The 20,202-nt window shown below is 41.6% G+C and overlaps 1 protein-coding gene and 2 long non-coding RNA genes across 3 annotated transcripts; 1 reads left to right on the top strand and 2 right to left on the bottom strand.

Annotated features, from left to right (window-relative positions):
* Positions 1-2,410: 2,410 nt before the first annotated feature.
* Positions 2,411-3,839, top strand: LOC6602434 (serine/threonine-protein phosphatase 2A activator). The gene has a single exon (XM_002027433.2). The coding sequence runs from the start codon at positions 2,429-2,431 to the stop codon at positions 3,773-3,775; it is 1,347 nt and encodes a 448-aa protein (XP_002027469.1). The 5' UTR covers positions 2,411-2,428; the 3' UTR covers positions 3,776-3,839.
* Positions 3,840-16,235: 12,396 nt separating this feature from the next.
* Positions 16,236-16,907, bottom strand: LOC113565455. The gene is made up of 4 exons (XR_003408593.1): positions 16,737-16,907; positions 16,572-16,676; positions 16,473-16,500; positions 16,236-16,405 (listed from the first exon to the last, which is right to left on the bottom strand). It is a non-coding gene; the product is annotated as an uncharacterized LOC113565455 (long non-coding RNA).
* A 2,275-nt stretch (positions 16,908-19,182) lies between these two features.
* On the bottom strand, positions 19,183-19,842 carry LOC113565456. Its single transcript, XR_003408594.1, has 4 exons — positions 19,680-19,842; positions 19,519-19,619; positions 19,420-19,447; positions 19,183-19,352 (listed from the first exon to the last, which is right to left on the bottom strand). It is a non-coding gene; the product is annotated as an uncharacterized LOC113565456 (long non-coding RNA).
* Between the last annotated feature and the right edge of the window lie 360 nt (positions 19,843-20,202).

Raw genomic sequence — 20,202 nt, 5'->3', positions numbered from 1 at the left:
GTTCCAGAAGCCAGGAGTCGTCATCGAAACAAGACCGAAAAAGGAAAGCGAGATATACAGCCTAGTCATCCGAAGATACCGAATCATACAATACCCTTTCAAATACAGGATATCCCTTAAGTACCCACACATAGGTTCTAAACAGAGGCAGAGTTTGTCTCACAGCCAAATGATTATAAATATTTGATAAATAATAAATATTTGTGTATCTTGTAACAATTCTTCTAGCCTAAAAAGTCGATGCGCTAATTGTGGTATTATTACGAGATTTCGGCAGGGGATTTAATATTTCTTATCTTAGTTTTACTGTCTTTTACACCTTTCAATATTTTATTGATTTCAATTTAAACTGTTCTATTGCAGACAAGCTGTACTGTTGTAGAGTGTCAGGGTTGGAAAGTGAGTGTAATATAATTTTTGAACTGCCGATTGTTTTCTATCGATATCGGAATTGACGCAATCACGCAGAATAGGCGATACGACTGGAAGGCGCGTCATTATTTCGTCATATCAATAGCTGATTTGTGTGTTTAATGACTAGAAAACCAACCAAATTCTGGAAATCACAAAATTAGTCAAAACGACACGAAAACGGACGAACAAAAATTTAGAGTTTGTGGGAGGTTCTCCCACAGAAATGTTTTAGTGCGAAAATATGATTTTTGGTTTGCTGCTTTTTGCTGTTATTGTCATTGATAATCCGAAATATAAAAAAATGTGCTGTAAAGTGCGAAAATGCTCGAATATTTCGCATAGTTGCACCTGCGTTCGCAAAGGACGTAACTTTTTGCCACAAAAAATAATGTGCATCTTCGGCAAGACGTATGACGCAGCCTTAGTGTAAACAGCATAAAGTAGGCTATGACAAGACTGTGTTAATGTATTTGCTATCTAAAAAGGATTTCACTTCATAAGGTTTTCTTTACGTCTCACAAAGTTCAGAAAGTCTGGAAGAAAAGGAATTTTCTGCAATCTGAGATGAAACAATTTAAGGTGAGCGATACTTCTCTCTCTAATGAAAATGTTTTTAAGCCTTTTGCAATCTCCAGATCATGCCTTTTCAACGCAGCTATCGCATAAGGGCCAAGCGTGCTGCTGTCCGAGCCGCTGTCCGTGCCGCTGCTGTAGGGCGCGTTGCTCAAGCAGTTCGTCCACCAGTACAGGACGGGACTACCGAGTGGATTATGCTAAAAATTAACCAGTCTATGGCGCAGAGCAATGTTAAATCGTCTGAGCCGCAGCCAGATAATTGTGAACAAAGCCTGAACTAGCCGATGCTAGTCATGAATAAAAATAAACCTTTTTAAAACGAACAATTGGTACAATCAGTGCGTTCAAACATCTGGTCACAATGTCAATGCCGTCTGGAAGGGTATATTACGCACAGAGACAGACTGGTGAAGAGGGAGTGAGAGACCCGTGTCCCTTAGCTGAAAGCTCCGTGCCTGTCAGTTGAGGCGACTGACGTGCAATAAAATGAGTGTCATGTGTGTGTCGTCACTTCGAGGGTCCTTTCCTCAATCCAGTCCATCCCAGCCCAGCCCCATTCCGTTGATGTGTTGCCCTTTCCGGGATGTTCGGCTCTGGCTCCGGCTGCACTTCAAAATTAATTTAAAATTTATAGTTGGCGCTATTGCGTTAAACGATGCTGCGGCTACCGACGTGTCATGGAGCAAAGGGAGGGCCGAAGGTGGGAAAATGGGAAGCAAGGCCGTTTGCTGGATACATCTATCACGGCGTTGAGTGATTTGCGAGTGTCAAAGGAGTCGGGAAGAGTCGAGTTGGGTTTCAGTCATCGCGGCCTTCCTTTCGATTTATGTTAATAGGTCCGGCAGGCGGACACCACAAAGCGATGCGGCTTAAGTACTTAACCCACTACAACCGACAGCGCACAATGGTCGATCTGTTTGAGTGGAAATCCAAGTTGTAACGCTATTGGGGCCTCATGGGGGAGCGTGTCTGATGCTGCAGAAGTAATAATAATGATAATAGCGATCAAAAATACCGTTGTAACATGGTGATCTAACAAAAGTCACGAGGATTTTTATTTAGTAACGGTGGAGATTCGGAGGAAAATCTGGGGATTGAAGAGGGGAAAATAAAATATACCTGCATGTGTAAGATGGATAGTCTGAACATTGACATTTTTGGTGGTTTCTACCACGGCTTCTAGAGTTTTTCACAGAAAAGTAAAAACAGTGGGTACTTCATTCTCAATGAATGACCATTCAACAGCGATGTCTCTCTTTGAATGATTATTTCAAAAACTAAATCCCTGAAGTTCCAAGACCAGTATTATTTTACAGATTTCCATTTTCGATGCGATTGTAGTTGGTCATGGCATACGGCTCACAAGCATCGTTTTTCCAAAATTTAAAAAAACTATCAACAAAACCAGATCCGGAGTTAAGGGGTGCGTATTTTCACAATGACGGAAGCAACGAGCAAGCGAATGTACGATGTGAGCGACCCAAGTCCCCAAGTGCTGCATGCCACCCAATTAGCGCAGAACGGCCCGAAGAGGCAGGTGCTATGTCTTGAGGATATGGACGACTGGGTTCGCTCGCAGGCCTACAAAGATACGATTGCTTACATCAACAACACCAGTATGGCCATACAGGGCAAGAAATTGAGCAGCGAATTCCCAGTGTCGGAGAAGGTTCGTAGACTGTGCGATATTTTCGACGGCCTGGAGATACTCCTCTCCGAGAATACACCCAAGTTTGAAAGCGCTCATTCTTGGCTCACGGCCCAGCAGGGCAATGCTAACGCCTACCGCAACTGGATGCGCCTAATGCATCAGTTCGTTTTCTCGGTCCTTGACGAGGCAGTACAGCCGGAGTGCAAGCACATCAACGAACTGGGACAGTACTTGCGGCGCTCCTTTGGCTGCTCGAGCAGCCTGGAGTTTGGTCCCGGCAACGAGCTAATGTTCTTGTTCTTCCTTTGCGGTCTGTTCAGGGCTGGCATCCTATTCGCTGATGATACGGTAGCCGCGGCCCTGCTGCTCTTCCACCGCTACATCCGGCTGGTGCGCCGCCTGATCCTGACCTACTCGCTGTCGCTAACAAAGGACTCAAGGTTCTCGATGGACGACTACTACGTGATTCCCTATATTTGGGGATCAGCCCAGCTTTCGTTGGATGCGCCGTTCTCCCCGATGGAGAGCGAGATGCAGCTGATAATGGAGGCTCATCGGCAAGACTACATGTTGCTAGAGGTCATCGACCACCTGCGGAAGACTCGAGGGCTCCAGCTGAACCAGGTGGCCTTTCAGCTGTGGTGCATTCTGTCGGTACCAACCTGGCCGGAGGTCTACGGGGCAATCGAGCGCGCCTACGTGTCGAACGTGCTCTCCTCATTCGAAACAGTTGAGAACGCGATTTTTTGTGAACTCATGTCTTTTCAAAGCGTGTCGTCGGTGAGCATGGTGCCGCGTGCTTATCTGGGGAATCGATACTCTGAAGATCGTCGGAGTTCGATGCGTCATCAAGAGCAGGCAGACGACTCCGAGCAGAAGCCAGATACCAATAAGAAATTGGCACCGCCAGTCCACAAGTGTGTGAGCATGCAGCCCAGCTTGTTCTTTAGCTTTTCCGATAAGAAGTCCACTGATGCGGACAGCAATGATGACGAGCACGATCCTTTGTGGATAGTCCGCCGCCGCAATGACCAGGAGGAGGAGTCAGATACGAGTACAACCGTTTTTTTTACGGATGCGATGATTATCAACGATGGTCCAACGTCCTCATCGTCCTCTAGTACGGCCAAATAAGCCAAATAAAATCATTAGCCGACCAAAGGAATTAATATATATTTTTGTTATACGTTACACATGTACATACCTATCTGTTATAATAAATCATATTTTGAAATACATTCGCTGTGCATTCCGTCTGAGCGAGAAATATCGTGTGTAAGATGTTGGGATATTAGAATACCGTCTGTTTGTAGAAGGGTGGCGTATTTCCCAACATTATATTTAAACGGAATAATATTTTATTTTGTTGTATTTCACTTGATTATAATTTAAATGCAACGAGCCGTGTAGATCGTAAGAGTGGAAACAATGTGAAAATCAAATCGTAATTCGATATAAAATGATGTATATAGTATATTGAAGTTTATGTATGGAAGCACGTTTTGTTCAATTCCTCCGCATGGACTAGGTTGTGGCCAAGGTTAAAAAAGTGTTAAATATTTGAAATCCTACTGACAGAATACCTGTTTTATTCTCCATAAGCTTTAGTTGGTGTGGTCTTTTACATTAAACAGATATGAGTATCTATCTACTCGGCAATCAAGTTATTGGTTCTAAGTATTTTTTGATAAAATGTTTGAAATTTATTTATTTATTTGAGACATTATTCAGGCCCCGGCTAGGACCAATGTTCGTCACTTAGCTGAGATGATGCCCCCGTTTATCCCACTATCGCTTAGGTCCCCTCCGACTCTCATTCGTCGTCATCATCTTCTTGGGGCGCTCATAGTCAGCTCGTTTGTCAACACTGTAAGTAGGGTAATTTTCAATGTAAACGCAACGCCTACAGCAGCTGCTTCAAATACCCCGCCCGCCTCCTTTTCGTTGGGTGGGTGTTGTGGGTGTGCGGGCTGGAAACTTTAGTTTGGGCGTAGGCCTTTGGGGCGTGGCCCATTCATTTGCATTGTATGAATGTGTGAGCTTGTGCTGCGAAGGCCACCGCCGTCGTTGTCGTTGTCGCAGTCGCAGTCGCAGTCGCGTACTGCAATTGCATTTGAAATGCATCCCAGCCACACCCTGTCATCCTGGCAGCATGGCTAAGTAGTAGGTTCTCTTGTGAAACTGAGCAACGTTTTTCCAGCACCAGCAAACATATTTCTCCCCCATTCATCCAACCCACTCAATGGCATCCTCTCCTCTGCTAATATGCAAAATTCACTTGGCCCTACAGTCGCCTCGGGCTTACTTCTTTTCGTTTATTTCTTTTCTTTTCTGCTGCTGGTATTTTTGTGTGTTCTGTGCCCCCAAACTTCAAACTAAGCATAAAGTGTTGCCTAATGGGTTTTGAGTGTTTTCGACGACTACAACTACGACAACAGCACCATCCGAGGGATCTGGAGCAGTGGTGTGGCGGTGGCGGTGGCAGGGAAGGGCACAGGATCGGGCCTGCAATGCATGCTATGCATTTTTTTTTGTTTTTCGTTTGCCAAAAGTTGGTCATTAGCGTCGTTTTCTAGCACTGCTGCCGCTTCTGTTGCTGTCGGACAGAAAAACAGAAAAGTAAATAACAATTAAAACAATTTTTGCGAGCAGAGCAGAAGGCCCTTAATGACTTCGAGCCCGCATCTGAGGTCAAGGATAAGCGTTCAGCTGTTCGGCTCTTGTTTTCCGCATTTGTTGAATATTTTTGCACATTTATTGAACAGTGATTTCAGCCATTTGAGATTAATGAAGGAAGGAAGTCGGGGAATAATCTGGGAATTCAATATGCGAATTGGAATATCGATGATGGGACTGAATGCATAATGAACTCGTACAGAGGAAGTGGAATCAATTGACTCACTTCTTTTTATGACGATGTTATTTCTTAATGTGTATTTATGAAACGAATGTATGCTTCAGTAATGATCAGCTATAGCCGTTTTCTATATCCATATATTCTATATTTCGAAGTATTCAGAAAATCAAAGTAATTCTTCACATAACATTCTTGCATTTTTAAGCAAACGTAAGCAGATAAAAGGGCTGGGAACTAATTAATTGGCTAAGGTACACATCAATTCATATTTGTATGTATATATTTATATACATATGTGCAAAAATAAGCAAACAGATAATAACCCGTTTACTTGTTGTTTCTGCCCTTTAAGATCTTAAGGCTTTGTCAGACATGCCTTAAATTCAAAATATAAATTAAATTGTATTTAAAATAGAATTCTCCATTATTTACGAGTCTCCCATTCATGGCATGAATCATGAGATGCGACTCGCCCCCTGCACAATCATAAATTAAACAACCCTATGCCGAATCAAGTCCCACCCTGATCCTATGACCCTCATCGGACGGCGTCTTCCAGACCGAGGCGACCCACAAAATAAACATAAAATTCCACCTTTTGCATCCGATATGCATATAAATCTATTATAATCACTTCGACGCCACAACAAATTATGATTGAGAATGTTCTCCAACCCCAACTCAACGTGAAATAAATCTCCGGAGAGGACAATGACGGAGTAAAAGGAAAATGGAAGGAAAATGCTTATCCCACTGGTTGGGGTTGGGGTTGGGGTTCTGGTTTGGCCCGAAAAAGGAAATGTCAAGCCAAGCAAAAGATCTAAAGGATATGGTAAATCAAGCTAAATAAATCATTTAAATGATTACAGCTTAACTTTTGACGCTTTTAAGCGAAATTAAATGAAGGCCAGCCAGAAGGATCAGTCAGATGAGACAGGGGTTGGGGTTGGAGTTGGGGTTGTCCGAGATAGAGGGATAGGACATATCCTATCATAAAAATTATTTATTTGCTTTGAAGAAGAACGTCGGAAATACAAAAAATGAGAGAAGACAGAAACAGAAACAGAAATGTAACCCAAATCTATGTAAGTGAATCAAGAGAAATCACTTAAGTATATTTTTATGCTGGACATGCTGCCAGGAATTACAAATACAGGGCGGCACGCACGCACGCACAGAAAGAGGCCCACAATCAGAGGCAGAGCCAGAGCCAGAACTAGGACCAGGACTAGGACCAGAAGCAGGCACAGGACATGAGCGAAGGGACATCGACGACACGACGGACGGTCGCTTGGCGGTTTGCGTGGCTGTCATTTGCCCCCGGGGGCTTTCGTGGATATGGAGAGGAGGGGAGAGAGAGAGAGAGAGAGAGAGAGAGAAAGAGAAAGCAGTTGGGCCAGAGAAGGAGAAGTGCCATCAAAAGGACATCAACACGTAGCAAATAAAAGACATGCCACAAGGATGTGCTGCCACAGCTTCAGACACAGCTTCTTCTGATGCTCTTTGGCCATTGCTACATTGCAAAATTATTATGATTTATATGGCCTTTGGGAATGCGCACTAAAACACATACACAAAACCCACCAGAGAGATAGAGAGGGGCGGACAAACAGCGAGTGGCGCACAAAGGACTTGGCCAGGATACGTAGAATAGAGTCGAGTCGAGTCGAGTCAAGCCGAGCCGATTCGAGTCGTCGTCGCAGTGGCCGCAAAACTTTTGCCCGCTGCGACAAAATAGAAAACTTTCTTGGCATAATTCTTTCTATTTTCCGTTTGCCTGTCCTCGCCGCTGCGTATTCCTTCTCTCCGAAATTAGGTTAACACTGACGAATTAAGGACATTAGCGTCATAAAGAAATAAGTAATGAAAGAAGCAGCAAGTTGAGCATTTCTGCTGAGTGCGTATGGCTCCACCAGCAACAGCAACAGGAAAACAGGACCAGCACTTTTCCCCACTCTGCCTCTACCGATTAACTTGCAGGCCACATTTGAAAGCATTTCCACAGAGGCTTTCCTCCGAAAGTAAAAGGATACATGCAGCTGCAGGAGAGTTGAATATATATATCCTGGTATCAAAGACGAAAAACTATTCAAATGGACTTAAAAGCCCCTAAAATCTGTATTCAGTAGAAGTATTCTATAAGATGTACCATATATGTCCAAAAATTTATCGGAATTGTTCCATTGTTCCTCCGCGAATCCCCGCTCTGCCAAGAGCTGCTCACATATTGTGCAGCTAATAAAATATTGATTTATTAAATTATGCACCGACAACGTCGCGGTGTTTCGCTTGTCAATATTTTCCAAATTTGTTACTATCAGGCCCGACCCATGTCGTTTGTTCACATACAGTTGGCCCTCTCATCGTGAAGCCCACACTTGTCCCAGGCAACTTCCCTGCCCCTGTGGCGTAACCATACCCTTTCCCACCACGATATTTTGCTGGCCTTCGCAAAGTGCTTTTTAAAATACCGCCTTGAGCATTTGGTTTGTTTGCACCATTGGCAGCTGTTGGTGGACTGTTCCGGATTCGGGAGTACCCTATATAAACGAGAGGAGTTTAGGAGAGGGCGATGGCGATGGCGAGGGCTTAAGTAACCGCAAAACTTTAAAATTGTTTGGCACCCTTCGAAGCAGTGCGAGCGAGCGGCATGGCAAAGCCTTGTTTGTCCAACCCAATAAGGAGTCTTTGACGTGTAGGGGCTTGCTTTATGAGAATATCCCACCCAGTAACCCTTTACTTACTGCCAGGGCAGAGAGGGCCGGGAGCTGCATGGCTTCAAGTTCGAAGTCTGCTGCTGCTGTCTACTATCCTAGATGTCTCCCTCTCTTTCTCTCTGGCCAACTCCCTCTGTTAACTGTATTTTACACTGTTTATAGATGCTTCTGCTGCTGTACTGCTGTTGTTATTCTACTGCTCTAGCCATTTGCTGACGTCGATTATGTCCTTTTACAGAAAATTTCCTTCGGTTCCCTGGAAACAAGAAAAACTTTCCGATGGAAACTGAGAAAGGCAGCACGAGAAAAGGATTGGGGGGAGACTGGACTTGGTTTTCAACATTGTCTTGCGGTTTGCTGCATGCAAAATGGTTTTATTTTTTGAAAAATGTACTCCAAGAGTTTTTGGTGGCTTTTCTTTTGCATTTTTCGGCAAAAGGTTGAAAGTTTTGAATGGAAATATTTCACAATTGCTCAGTAACGCATTATGGTTGAAATTGAGCTTGAAGAGTGCATTCAATGATATAATCAGGCAAGTAAAGATATTAAAAAGGCGGCAAAAGATTCAACATCATATCAGTAGCCAACAAAGAACACATTGCAGGGGCAAAAGTATGAGTCCGTATGAAAGATATTCTATGTACCTCTATGAACATAATGAATATCCTAATGTGGGCTGCCCACGGTAATCACAGAGGCCGAAGAGGAACTGGTCACCAAGTCCCGCTCTCTCTCTCTCTGTTTGTTCTGAGCCGTGCCCCGCGTACATAGATCAGAACACGTTAATGATAAGCACTTAAAATTGCCATGAGGTGGAATCTGTTTCGCATAAGAAGTTAAATTTGTACAGAAGATTATCAGCCTGCTGGTGGCATTTAATGCCCCTATGAATACGAGTATCCATTTGTTCCTTGTGATTTTCAAAGCTGCACATCTCGACATACCATAACCAAGACGCGGGTCCAGCTCTGGAAAAATATTCCCACTTCCAAACACACCTGACATCCGCTAAAGAGGATACCAGAACATAGTCCCTGCACACGTTTCCGGGTTTGCACCCGAAGGTTTCCACCGGTCTGGCCACAAAACACAACGTGCAGAGAAACAAACTGCTATTATGGCACACGATAAAAAGTAAATGGTTGCAAAAGAGACATAGAGGCAGAGAGGTAGAGAAAACGAATGGAAAAAATGAAATAAAAAATCGGAAGCCAAAAACGGGCGCATAAAAATTGCATTAAAATTGCCACGCGGACATCCGCAATGGACCCTGAGCCCCATAGAGAGTGGGTGCCATCCGAGGGGCGGGCAGGTGGACACTGCCCGGAAATGCAAAAGTAGACGGAAGTGCAAGTTGTGCAAGAAACTCTACATTTGCAATGACAGCCACCTCCTTTCTGTTCTTCGAACTGGGGCGCAAAATTAAATGTTTCCGCATACGAGAAACGAGCGCAGCGCAGAAAGAGCCAAATAAAAAGAGCAACCCCAAATGGAACTTGCAACCATTTTCTTGTCATTTGCCGGACGCCATTCTGACAGTTTATTGCAAACAATTTCTTTTTTGGCCAGGCCCTGGAGTCATCGCCTAGGCCCCGACGCTGCCCCTCCAGGCCGTGTCTAATTTGGCACATCATTTAGTGGAGGCAAATCCCTGTTCAACTTGACTTGGCCACTTGTCACCTCCGCCGGCGGTTGACATCCATTAATCAATCAAGTGTGTGTGGTGTCCAGGGGTTCAAGGTTTTCGTGGGGTAAGTTTTCCGGGCTTATTTCTTTTCCATCGCCCTAGATAGCCTTAATACGCACCCACATTCTCCCAGAGAGACAATTAGAGAGACTGCTAATGTAAAGACTAGCTTTGGCTGGGGTCGACTTGGTGGCTGATTTTTAGGGAAAGCCGTATACAGTGGCGGGTACTGTTAGGGGATGGCATTCATAGATCCCCTCGAAATATAAAGATTTTAGTACATCTAAAGGCTCGTAGAAAAACAAAGTTTAAATCTGTACTCCCTTTGAATGTTTGGAAGAGAGTTCAACACACTTTTCCGCACATTCTCTTTTAAGCCGATTAGGCTCTTTTTCCTCCCCCACTCTACTTCATAAGTAATAGTGGAAGCCCCCCATTTCCTGGCAACAGAAACAGCTGCACGCCCCTGAACTGCTACAGCCCAAGTTGCCTCATCAACTCCCGCTTCATTAGGTGCACACTCCAAAGGCCAATGCCAAAAGGTGAAAGACAAAAAATATCAGTACATGGCATGTTAAGGAAGAAGAAGCTGCTGCTACTTATAGATAATATAACAAAAAGAAGAATGAATGAAGGAAGACTGAACGAAGAGCAGGTCAAAGTTACACAAAGGGGAAAAAGTTGCAAAAGGCAGTAATAGCAACAAAAACCACAACAAGGAGAGACAGGAACTGCCGCCCCCCACCCACTGCCTCTGCTCCAATGCTCCAATGCTGCTTGTCCTGTTCCAGCCTGTGGCTGATTGATCTCGTGGGAAATTTTGCACAGTTGATGCAACCAACAGCAACAAGGACACCAACAAAAAAAACTTATATTTTTTTGTTCAGCTCCACTCCGCTTCTGCCCAGACGCTCCGCTCTGCCGTTTTGCTATTGCCACTTATTTTGTTTCACTTTTCCACCATCTTGTTTCTTCTTCTCTGTGGCGCACACGAAAATTAACTTAATGTCACTTACACTTTAGTGCTTTGGGTTAATTTGGTTAGATTATTGTTAATATCCTTTGGGGGGTTCTGCACGGAAACGGAGTATTCATTGTTACTGCGTTGCTCTGTGTTCTGTTCGTGTGTGCGCGATTGTTCGAGTGTGTGTGTGTGTGTGGAAACACAGGCTAAGAAGTTCTTTGTTCTGTGCTGTGGGCACATTAAGCGCTTAGGCAGTTCTAAAGTTTTCGCCATAAAAATGATGCATTGCCCTCGGTTAGAACTTTGTCGATTGTCTTTGGCCTGGAGAGAGATTTGACAAATAAATAAATATATCTACTGTAAGAAATGGTTGTTTTTGTTGTGTGAAATAAGGATTGAATTATTTGAAGGAAAATTGTTCGTAAAAGTAAGATTTATAATGAGATGAAAGGTATGAGATTTTCTTCTATCACCAAAAACTCAGTTCCGTGACTTTTGTACACAAAAATAAGTTGACACTTCTCCTTCATAATTGTCCATCCTAATTGACCATCCTAATTGCATATTTGTACGTCGTAGATCCCCATACCATCGCTCAGACTTTCACCTCACTGAACCACACAAACCTGAGCCACGTGGGAGACAAAAAACAGACCGTAGATCAAGGATGCTTACCTTATGCAAACATATTTATTTGTTCACTCCGAAATTCTCCTCGGAACTGACTTTGCGGCTAATGCAGATGGCAGGCGAAGCGAAGCGTAAAATGCTTTGTAAATTATTACAGCAAGCCCGTCTGCGGGGGGCTGGGTGCTTATACTCCGTATATAAATATTTTTCCTCAGATAAACAAAGTATTTGCTCCGTTGGGCGGAGCTTGTGGGTATAGGGATGCTGGTGGCATGTGTTGTGTCATAAATTTCAATTGACTTATGAATATGGAGAAGATTTTTCCATGGAAAGTTTTAGCGCCTGCACGTGCCTATAAGTCTAAAAGTAGGCAAAAAATATGGCTTTTAAATTTATTTGATAATTTTTTGTGTAGTCTTTACAATTCCCCTCCGCACGAATGCTCAATTAGTTAATTTTGATGGAGGCTGACGAGGCTTCAAATGAGCCAATAAAAAAAAATACATGTGCGGAATCCGAATTCAATACCTTTTTGAGACACTACCATCTCCATTTGTCTGTCTGGTTGTATCTCAATAATTTTCTCAGATTCACTTTATTATGTCTGGAGTTGCCATGGCTCTGTAAACGATCGGCCCAGAAGACTTTGTCTCTTTATTTATTGCATAGTAATTTAACTTAAAAACTGTTCGAGCACTAGCTACTAGGGCGTTCAGCTCAGCTGTTTAATGGATCCTGTTAGATACATTCGTTTAATTTAATAATTTAACTTTTTGCGGAGCATTTTTTTTGTATTTAAATACCGAGCATGATACAATAAATTCTTAGACTTATATTTTCTTTAAAGCCATTCAAAATGTACCGCGACAATAACAACATTTGAATATATTATTATTTTTTTATGGCAGACAAGGCTTTTCCCATACCTCTTCAGTCCTCGTATGAATTACGCTTTCATTTGTATGCAGGCAGGGGGTTACTTCTAGGCGATTTTCATAATTACATTAAGCATATTAAACGTCTCGCTTTCCGCCTTCCGTCTTGGTCTCTTCTCTTCACTCGTACTCCTTCCAACCCTCCGTTCTCTGTACACCCCATCCGGAATACGCCCCCTTCTCTCCGCCCCTTCTCTCTTCTCCTTGGAGCTAACTAATAACGTGTCATAAAAGATTTTCAGCGCTTTAAATACGTGGGTTCGTGTGTGCGGTATATGTATATGTATGTGTGCTCTGTGTTTATGAAGCGAGAAACGTTGAAGAATCTTTCATATTTGTACACTCAGAAAAAATATAAATTTCCACTAGGTAATGAGTGATATGAGACTTTAATAAATATTTTTCAATTGTCCAAGCGATTGCTATAGACAAATTTTAACAAAGATAATTCAAATTAATTCACATAATAATTTTTTTCGGTGTATTTACATAGGTGTGGGTGTCTATTCTACCACCCTGTCTTACCTGTAATGCGTGTGTGGGATCCATTGTTGTTGGCTTACATGTTCCTAATTCCTTGACTCGGTTTTAAGCGCTAAATGTATAATTCGTAATTAATAGCAATTAATTGAACTGCATCCCACTCTTACCCCTATAGGGTGGAAGATAGAGAGGAAAAAGGGCGTGAGCAGAGTGGCGTCAGAGGATGGGGTTTTGTCTGGCAAAAGATTCGTGTATGGAGGTCCTAAGCTAATCAATTATAATTATTTAAACATGCCTGTTGTTGGAAAAATAATTGTACTTTATTTTCGGACCGATGGGTAAAACATTCCACCTATTCCAAATTATACATCAAACCTACGCTTGATTAACATATAATCATATGGAATGGGCATTTAATACCCATTCCAGGGCGGACGGTATAAAGTGAACCTCTACGCTACGGACCCATCTGATTGGTTCCCGACGGTGTAAAAACACTATAATGAATTTTATTAGCTGATCCGTGCCCATGAACAAGCCGTTCAATGGTTCTGGTGGTGAATGAGGTTCACGCAATTGAGACCTGCTCACACGCACATTTTCGGTATCATGCTTTACTATTAAGCATGCTTCTTGCTGTATTCGTACGACGGCCAAATGGCATTGTTTACTAAAAAAAACTAATACAAATTTACCAAATTTTCGTATTTACTGATAATAATTTTCCCATTCATAAAACACACAAATAGATCAACTCATACTTGAATATGTTTACATTTTGCGTAGGGTTTTCGGGTTTTGTTCATATAAAAATACCAAAATCCCGATTACAAAATGGTGGTTGGTGGTAAGAACTTGACAATAAGTCAATAAAATATTCGCATACTTTCTAAATATAGAATATGCAACGTATTTACTCCTCTATAGTAAATATTGTTTGTAGAGTTTCAGTAATAAGTAAAACTTTGACCTGTAATAATATTTGAAAGAATCAAAATTCCTAAAATTCCTAAAGCTTAAACTCGAAGTCTATGAAAATAATTCCCAATATTTTAACAGTTTTGGGACTGATTGAAGGCAAGTCGAATCGCTATGGGAGATTTTAAATCGTATTTTTGTTCTGTGTAAGACTACAAAATGCGAGCGTTTTGTTTCAGATTCGCAAATAAAGTATTTTAATTAAAATAATTATTAATAGACGGGATAAATGCTTTTCAAATGACTCTGATTCTTTCTGCTCCTGCTGTGCTAACATACTGCTAAACCTAACATCGCGCCTATGCTAACGAATTTTAAACAAAATATAACCGTTAAATTTCCCAGGAAACTCTGCAGCTTTCTCTCTTTCAGAATATTCTCAGCTCTTCGGCAGTTTCGTCAAGTTGAGCGCAGGAGCCATCGCCATTGAGAGAGAGCGAAGCGACCGAGAAAACCGACCATCATTTGGTAGAGCGCCGACGAACGACGAACGGTAAGCCGGGCATACGAAAATCCCATTCTGAGGCGATGCTTGCGACGATGGCGAGAAAAATCAGCAGTTCCATTGATAACGTGCAACGAATTGGATCTCAGGCACACTCAGAGCCCAGGACCATTGTCCCCTCCGCAGCAGCAGCCCCGCAGCCCCTAAACTCGTGGAAAACAATAACGAAAAAGTATTAAGAAGCTTTCCGGCATAATCGGTCAGTGTGTATGTGTGTCTGTATTACCGACGGACTGTATGAGCCATGTTCATGCATTTTTCATAAATTTCTGTTTCGCCTGCTCTTCAGCACCTCCTCGTAGGCGCTGCGTCGATTCGTCGGGCGTTTTCCGCAGCGCGTGTGTTTAATTATACTGCCGCATCCAGGGGCACTGCCATAAGCATCCGCAACACAAGCAACAACTGTAGAAAGCGAAACTGAAAATTAAATTAAACTCGTTCAATCTGCTGTTTTTTTTTTGTTGCCATCGGGCATTTGTTGCTGACAATTCACTCTCGCCTCTAATTAGACAGTGCAGTGTAGAGATTAGAGAGACACAGATAGTCAGAAACATTAAGAGACCCCACGAAATTGGTTGCAATTTTCTCTGGGAAGAAGATTAGGTCAAAGCAAGTAAGTACAAAATTCTATAATTTAGTTCGTGAAGTGCTAAAAGTGGTTAGGATATATTTAATATCCATTATTTCCCGCTTTGTTGTCAGAGACTGAAGCATGGAAATTTTTCAAGATTCGGCGGGATTTTTGGTCCACAGAAGAAGACTAAAAATAGATCAACAAATCGCTTTTCTTAGTGGCCATCAAAGTAAAAGGATGTGCATACTCCCAGATTGTTATTCGTATTTCTAAAAATCTCTTCATCCTACGATCCTCTAAAAACGTACCAGCAATGTACTCCCTTGTTAAACTTAAATACTAACTGCAGAGCTTTCCAGATATTTATTAATATTTCAATGTCACTCAACCCGAAGGGAATGGACAACCTCCCCCGACAGTATTTCAATTAAATTCATATTAAAATTTCATTAAACTGAAAACGCGCACAAAATGGCCACTAATTAGTTTTGACCGCCCTGCCCCATGGCCCGCAAGACATCCCATGACCTTCGCCCCGCAAAAAAAACAGCACACAAATTCAAGGCATTTCCTATATAGACCAGCGGAAAAAAATAAGGCTGACGGCCTAATTAAACTTTGAGGCCAAATGGGGGAGCGCAGATTTCGACTTTGTTTTGGACGTTTTCCCGGGCTCTCATTTAAAGCGACGACACTTTCATTTGAACCTTTTCAGCAATTTTTTGCGCCCTCTGCTGATTTATCTATTTGGATATATATTTATATATACATATAGCTGTAGGGGGCCGCCCTGCCAGTCTGCCACAATTTACATGGGGTAAATATTTTATTTCTGTTTTCGCACAGACGGATTTGAGAGGGACGTAGTTGGGCCTGCCCCATGGTTGCCTGTCGTCCAGTTGGCGTCACATAAATTCTCATACATTTTCCACCAACCCTCTCGCCCTCTCGACAGCCCTATACTCCAGCTCGATCTGCTCCGCCCCGTGTCTACTATGGGCTGACAGCGACTTAATGAGCTGCGGAAGTTAATGTGCAACTTGGCTCTGACTTGCTTCCATTTTTGCCGGCAAATTTATTTGCATATTTGGGTTCATTTTGCTTTCTGTATGGGCTTTTCCATGACCAGCATTATTTTTAGACCACGATTATGTTGTTTTTCTTGCTGTTTTTCTGACCTACTTTCAGTTAATTAACATGTTCCATCATTTGTCTACCCCTAAAGCAAACTCTTTAGATTGAATAAAACACAATTTTTTCGGTGTAAAAATGTTTTATATTTATAAGTTTTTTTATGTAGTACAAAAGTGTGCAAGTGTTGTGGAAGTCACAGAAGTCGAAGTCACAGAAGGATGTTGAAAGGCTGTTCCTGTTTGTATTGTGATCGTGTTCCAGCAATATTATGATTGCGGGATGTTAAGAGGAGCGTCTTACCTGCAGATAGGAGAGAAATTATATATTTTTAATAGCTGGCCACTAAAACCATTCCATCAGTACTCACATTCTTTTGGTGTAGCGCGTCACTCGAGCTTTCAGATAAGAGTAGAGAAATTACATAGTTTTAGTGGCTTGCCGCCGATACAATTCCATTAATACTCACTTTCGGTTGGTGAAGTGGGTATTATGTACATATGTACTCGCTCTCTCGCATTATGCAGTGTATCCTCGTAGTAGATTTGTTCGTTGTAGTTTTGTTGTAGAAAATCTGGTGGTATAGAGGGTTTTAAGTTATATTCAACATCAAAATCGTTCGGTTAACACTCACTCGAGTTGGTTCAAAAAGAATAGTGGGGAGGGGGACGGCATACAAGGGGAAAAGGGTGAGCTGCTCGATAAATTTTTATGGCTTAACTTTTTTCTTAATTCTATTAAAACTTTATTCTTATTTCTAGCCGAAAATAGAGAATTTAGATAATTTTTTTCCGAAAAGAAAACGAAAAATTTAATTTCACTCAGAGCTGCTCTCCTGTTGAGCTCCCGACACAAACTAAATATTTCAACAGGCTTCACAGTGTGCAAATGAATTCCAACATATGTCAGTGCCTACTTGATGTTGAAAAGTTGTATTTCGTTTACCCAAATTGTAAAAACAAAAGCCTGCTGAGTGTTTTTCCCGAGCCCAAACGGGGCCAGGGGCAAATAAAGACCCTTTCGGAACCGACCAGCAAAGAGGTGTATGCGTATCAAAGGAGTTGTTGACTCTTGCGGCCATACTCGATCAATGAGGCACCCAAGCGCTTCACATGCGAGAAAGGAGAAATGTTGACATACCTTTCGCCCACTCTTACAATCAATGGCAAGAAATTTTTTGTGTAAACACGTTCATGCCTCCGAAGCCATGCCCCACTGTGCACTACCGGTTCACTCAGCCAATTTTCGTTTATATCTGCTATTTCTTCTGGTGTTCGCTCCCATTTTATCATATTCGTGAGAAATTCTTGGAAGCTGAAAAAGGGAAAGCTCTTTAATCAAAGCCAGTGACAGAACCGAACCGTGAGCGAGTCTTCTGGGAAAATTATTCTGCACCAATCTCCAGACTTGGCCACTGCTCGTGGCCTATTTGTATGCTCAAGTTCATTAGCGTCAGTCGGCAAATATTTGCCAGAGTTGGCAATTTCTCTGTTTCGCCTTTTTATGATTTTTGCTTCTCGACGGCTGATTTGGCTCCTGCTACTTGCTGTTGCTGTTCCACGAGCTCTTTGGCTTCCAGCAACAAACATCATTAAATTTAATTTGTTGCCAATGTTGAACTTTCTTACTGCTTCGACGGTACCACTCAGGACCGGACTAGCTAAGACAGAAAGGGTCAAAGAACCTCTGGCTTGTGCTTGTGGCTGTTATGAGATTAAATAATAGTTTTAAGCGACTTAATAGAAACCATCTATCAATTGTAGGTGATCGAAACTTTAATTGAACTACCTTCCAATAGAGGTTCGATTTTGAGACAACTGTAGGTTTTGCAAAATGAACTGAATCTGTTACTTCATTTCCTTGTCAATCTTCTGCAGGCTTCAGACTCATCCTCTTCAATAAAACGATCATTTCTTTTCCTAATTTTCTGCTCTGACAAATCGAATGTTCTCTGTATACAAACATGGCTTTATCTGCTGAAGTTCTTTAGTGCTACTTCCATTAGAATATTAAATTTGCATATTAAATTTATTTTTTTCTGTCTTTGCACTGGGACCATGGCCGTTCACTTCTTTTCTCCGGTTTCCGTCTGAGTTTACCTGTCTGTTATGATCGGAGCTTCAGCCGCTCCGTAGTATATTCGTCGTCCCGTATAGTTCAGGTATCTTGGTCTATTATCAAGTATGGCCTCAATGTGTTTTACAGCTAGTTTTGCCGGAATCTAACCGTTTATTGTCGTTACGAATGACTAATCCACCATATTCTGCATCCGGCGTAAGTACACTGGTGCTGAAAAAAAGGAAAATAATTCAAAGGCTCCATGATGATACTACAGTTCAGTTTTCCAGTACCAAAAATAAATTATATACATTAGGTTTTGACATGTTTTTACTCCAAACGGCGTTTTTACCATATAAGTAGAACAAAATTTTATTTTCGGTACCATAGAGGGCCGTTACAGAAACTCCCACTTTCACTAGGTCTAGCTTGACGACTAAAAGTGTTGTCTTCTTTAATAGACAAAAGATATCTAGAGCTATCGAAAAAGACTGTGCGCTTTTAATTTTCAAAATCGTCCAATATTTGGCAGCACTTTTCCAAATATTTTCCGATGAAAAAAACATATATATTTTCCCAGGTGTTGATTTTCAACCAAGAAGAATAATTCTGTTTCTAAACTTGTTTGTAGATCCATCTTTGGATACAAAAAAGTGTATTTTTATATCTTTCACCTGCGCTAAAATTCTTTAAGTTTTGCAATTTACATGGATAATTAAATACCGAAAGGACCTTAATGGATTAATAAAATGTATCTTCTTTTTAAGGACTTTAAGCCCACTCGCCGATAGCCCCTATAGTCCAACTCCATCTATGAGCTGTGAAACTTGGCTCTGACTTGCTTCCATTTTTGTATGTATGGGCTTTTTTCTATGACCATTTCCATGAGCATTATTTTTAGATCCCGATTTCGTTGGTTTTCTTGCTGTTTTTCTGTTAATTTCGGTTAATTAACATGTTCCATCATTTGTGTACCCCTAAAGCAAACTCTTTAGATTGAATAAAACACAATTTTTTCGGTGTAAAAATGTTTTATATTTATAAGTTTTTTTATGTAGTACAAAAGTGTGCAAGTGTTGTGGAAGTCACAGAAGTCGAAGTCACAGAAGGATGTTGAAAGGCTGTTCCTGTTTGTATTGTGATCGTGTTCCAGCAATATTATGATTGCGGGATGTTAAGAGGAGCGTCTTACCTGCAGATAGGAGAGAAATTATATATTTTTAATAGCTGGCCACTAAAACCATTCCATCAGTACTCACATTCTTTTGGTGTAGCGCGTCACTCGAGCTTTCAGATAAGAGTAGAGAAATTACATAGTTTTAGTGGCTTGCCGCCGATACAATTCCATTAATACTCACTTTCGGTTGGTGAAGTGGGTATTATGTATGTACTCGCTATCTCGCATTATGCAGTGTATCCTCGTAGTAGATTTGTTCGTTGTAGTTTTGTTGTAGAAAATCTGGTGGTATAGAGGGTTTTAAGTTATATTCAACATCAAAATCGTTCGGTTAACACTCACTCGAGTTGGTTCAAAAAGAATAGTGGGGAGGGGGACGGCATACAAGGGGAAAAGGGTGAGCTGCTCGATAAACTTTTATGGCTTAACTTTTTTCTTAATTCTATTAAAACTTTATTCTTATTTCTAGCCGAAAATAGAGAATTTAGATAATTTTTTTCCGAAAAGAAAACGAAAAATTTAATTTCACTCGGAGCTGCTCTCCGGTTGAGCTCCCGACACAAACTAAATATTTCAACAGGCTTCACAGTGTGCAAATGAATTCCAACATATGTCAGTGCCTACTTGATGTTGAAAAGTTGTATTTCGTTTACCCAAATTGTAAAAACAAAAGCCTGCTGAGTTTTTTTTCCCGATTACCGACTAATAAGCGAGTGGAACGTTGTAGGGCCACGACATTTTACATGCAAATTAAATAACTGCGGTAGCGGATTGCGTTTTTAAAAAGGTTTTTTTTTACTTCTAATTTGACAGATATAGACTTAAGTTTAGGGTTACAAAGGATTCCGGACAAAGGGTTTGCGCG

Source organism: Drosophila persimilis, unplaced genomic scaffold (assembly GCF_003286085.1).
Source record: "Drosophila persimilis strain 14011-0111.01,24,50 unplaced genomic scaffold, DperRS2 tig00000124-arrow-pilon, whole genome shotgun sequence".
In the NCBI taxonomy this organism is placed as follows: Eukaryota; Metazoa; Arthropoda; class Insecta; order Diptera; family Drosophilidae; genus Drosophila; species Drosophila persimilis.
Note: the sequence above shows the minus strand (reverse complement) of the source record. Positions and strands in the feature narration are given on the sequence as shown.

Excerpts from the sequence above, each read along its gene's own strand:
- LOC6602434 (XM_002027433.2), top strand. The coding sequence starts at position 2,429 with ATGACGGAAGCAACGAGCAAGCGAATGTACGATGTGAGCGACCCAAGT.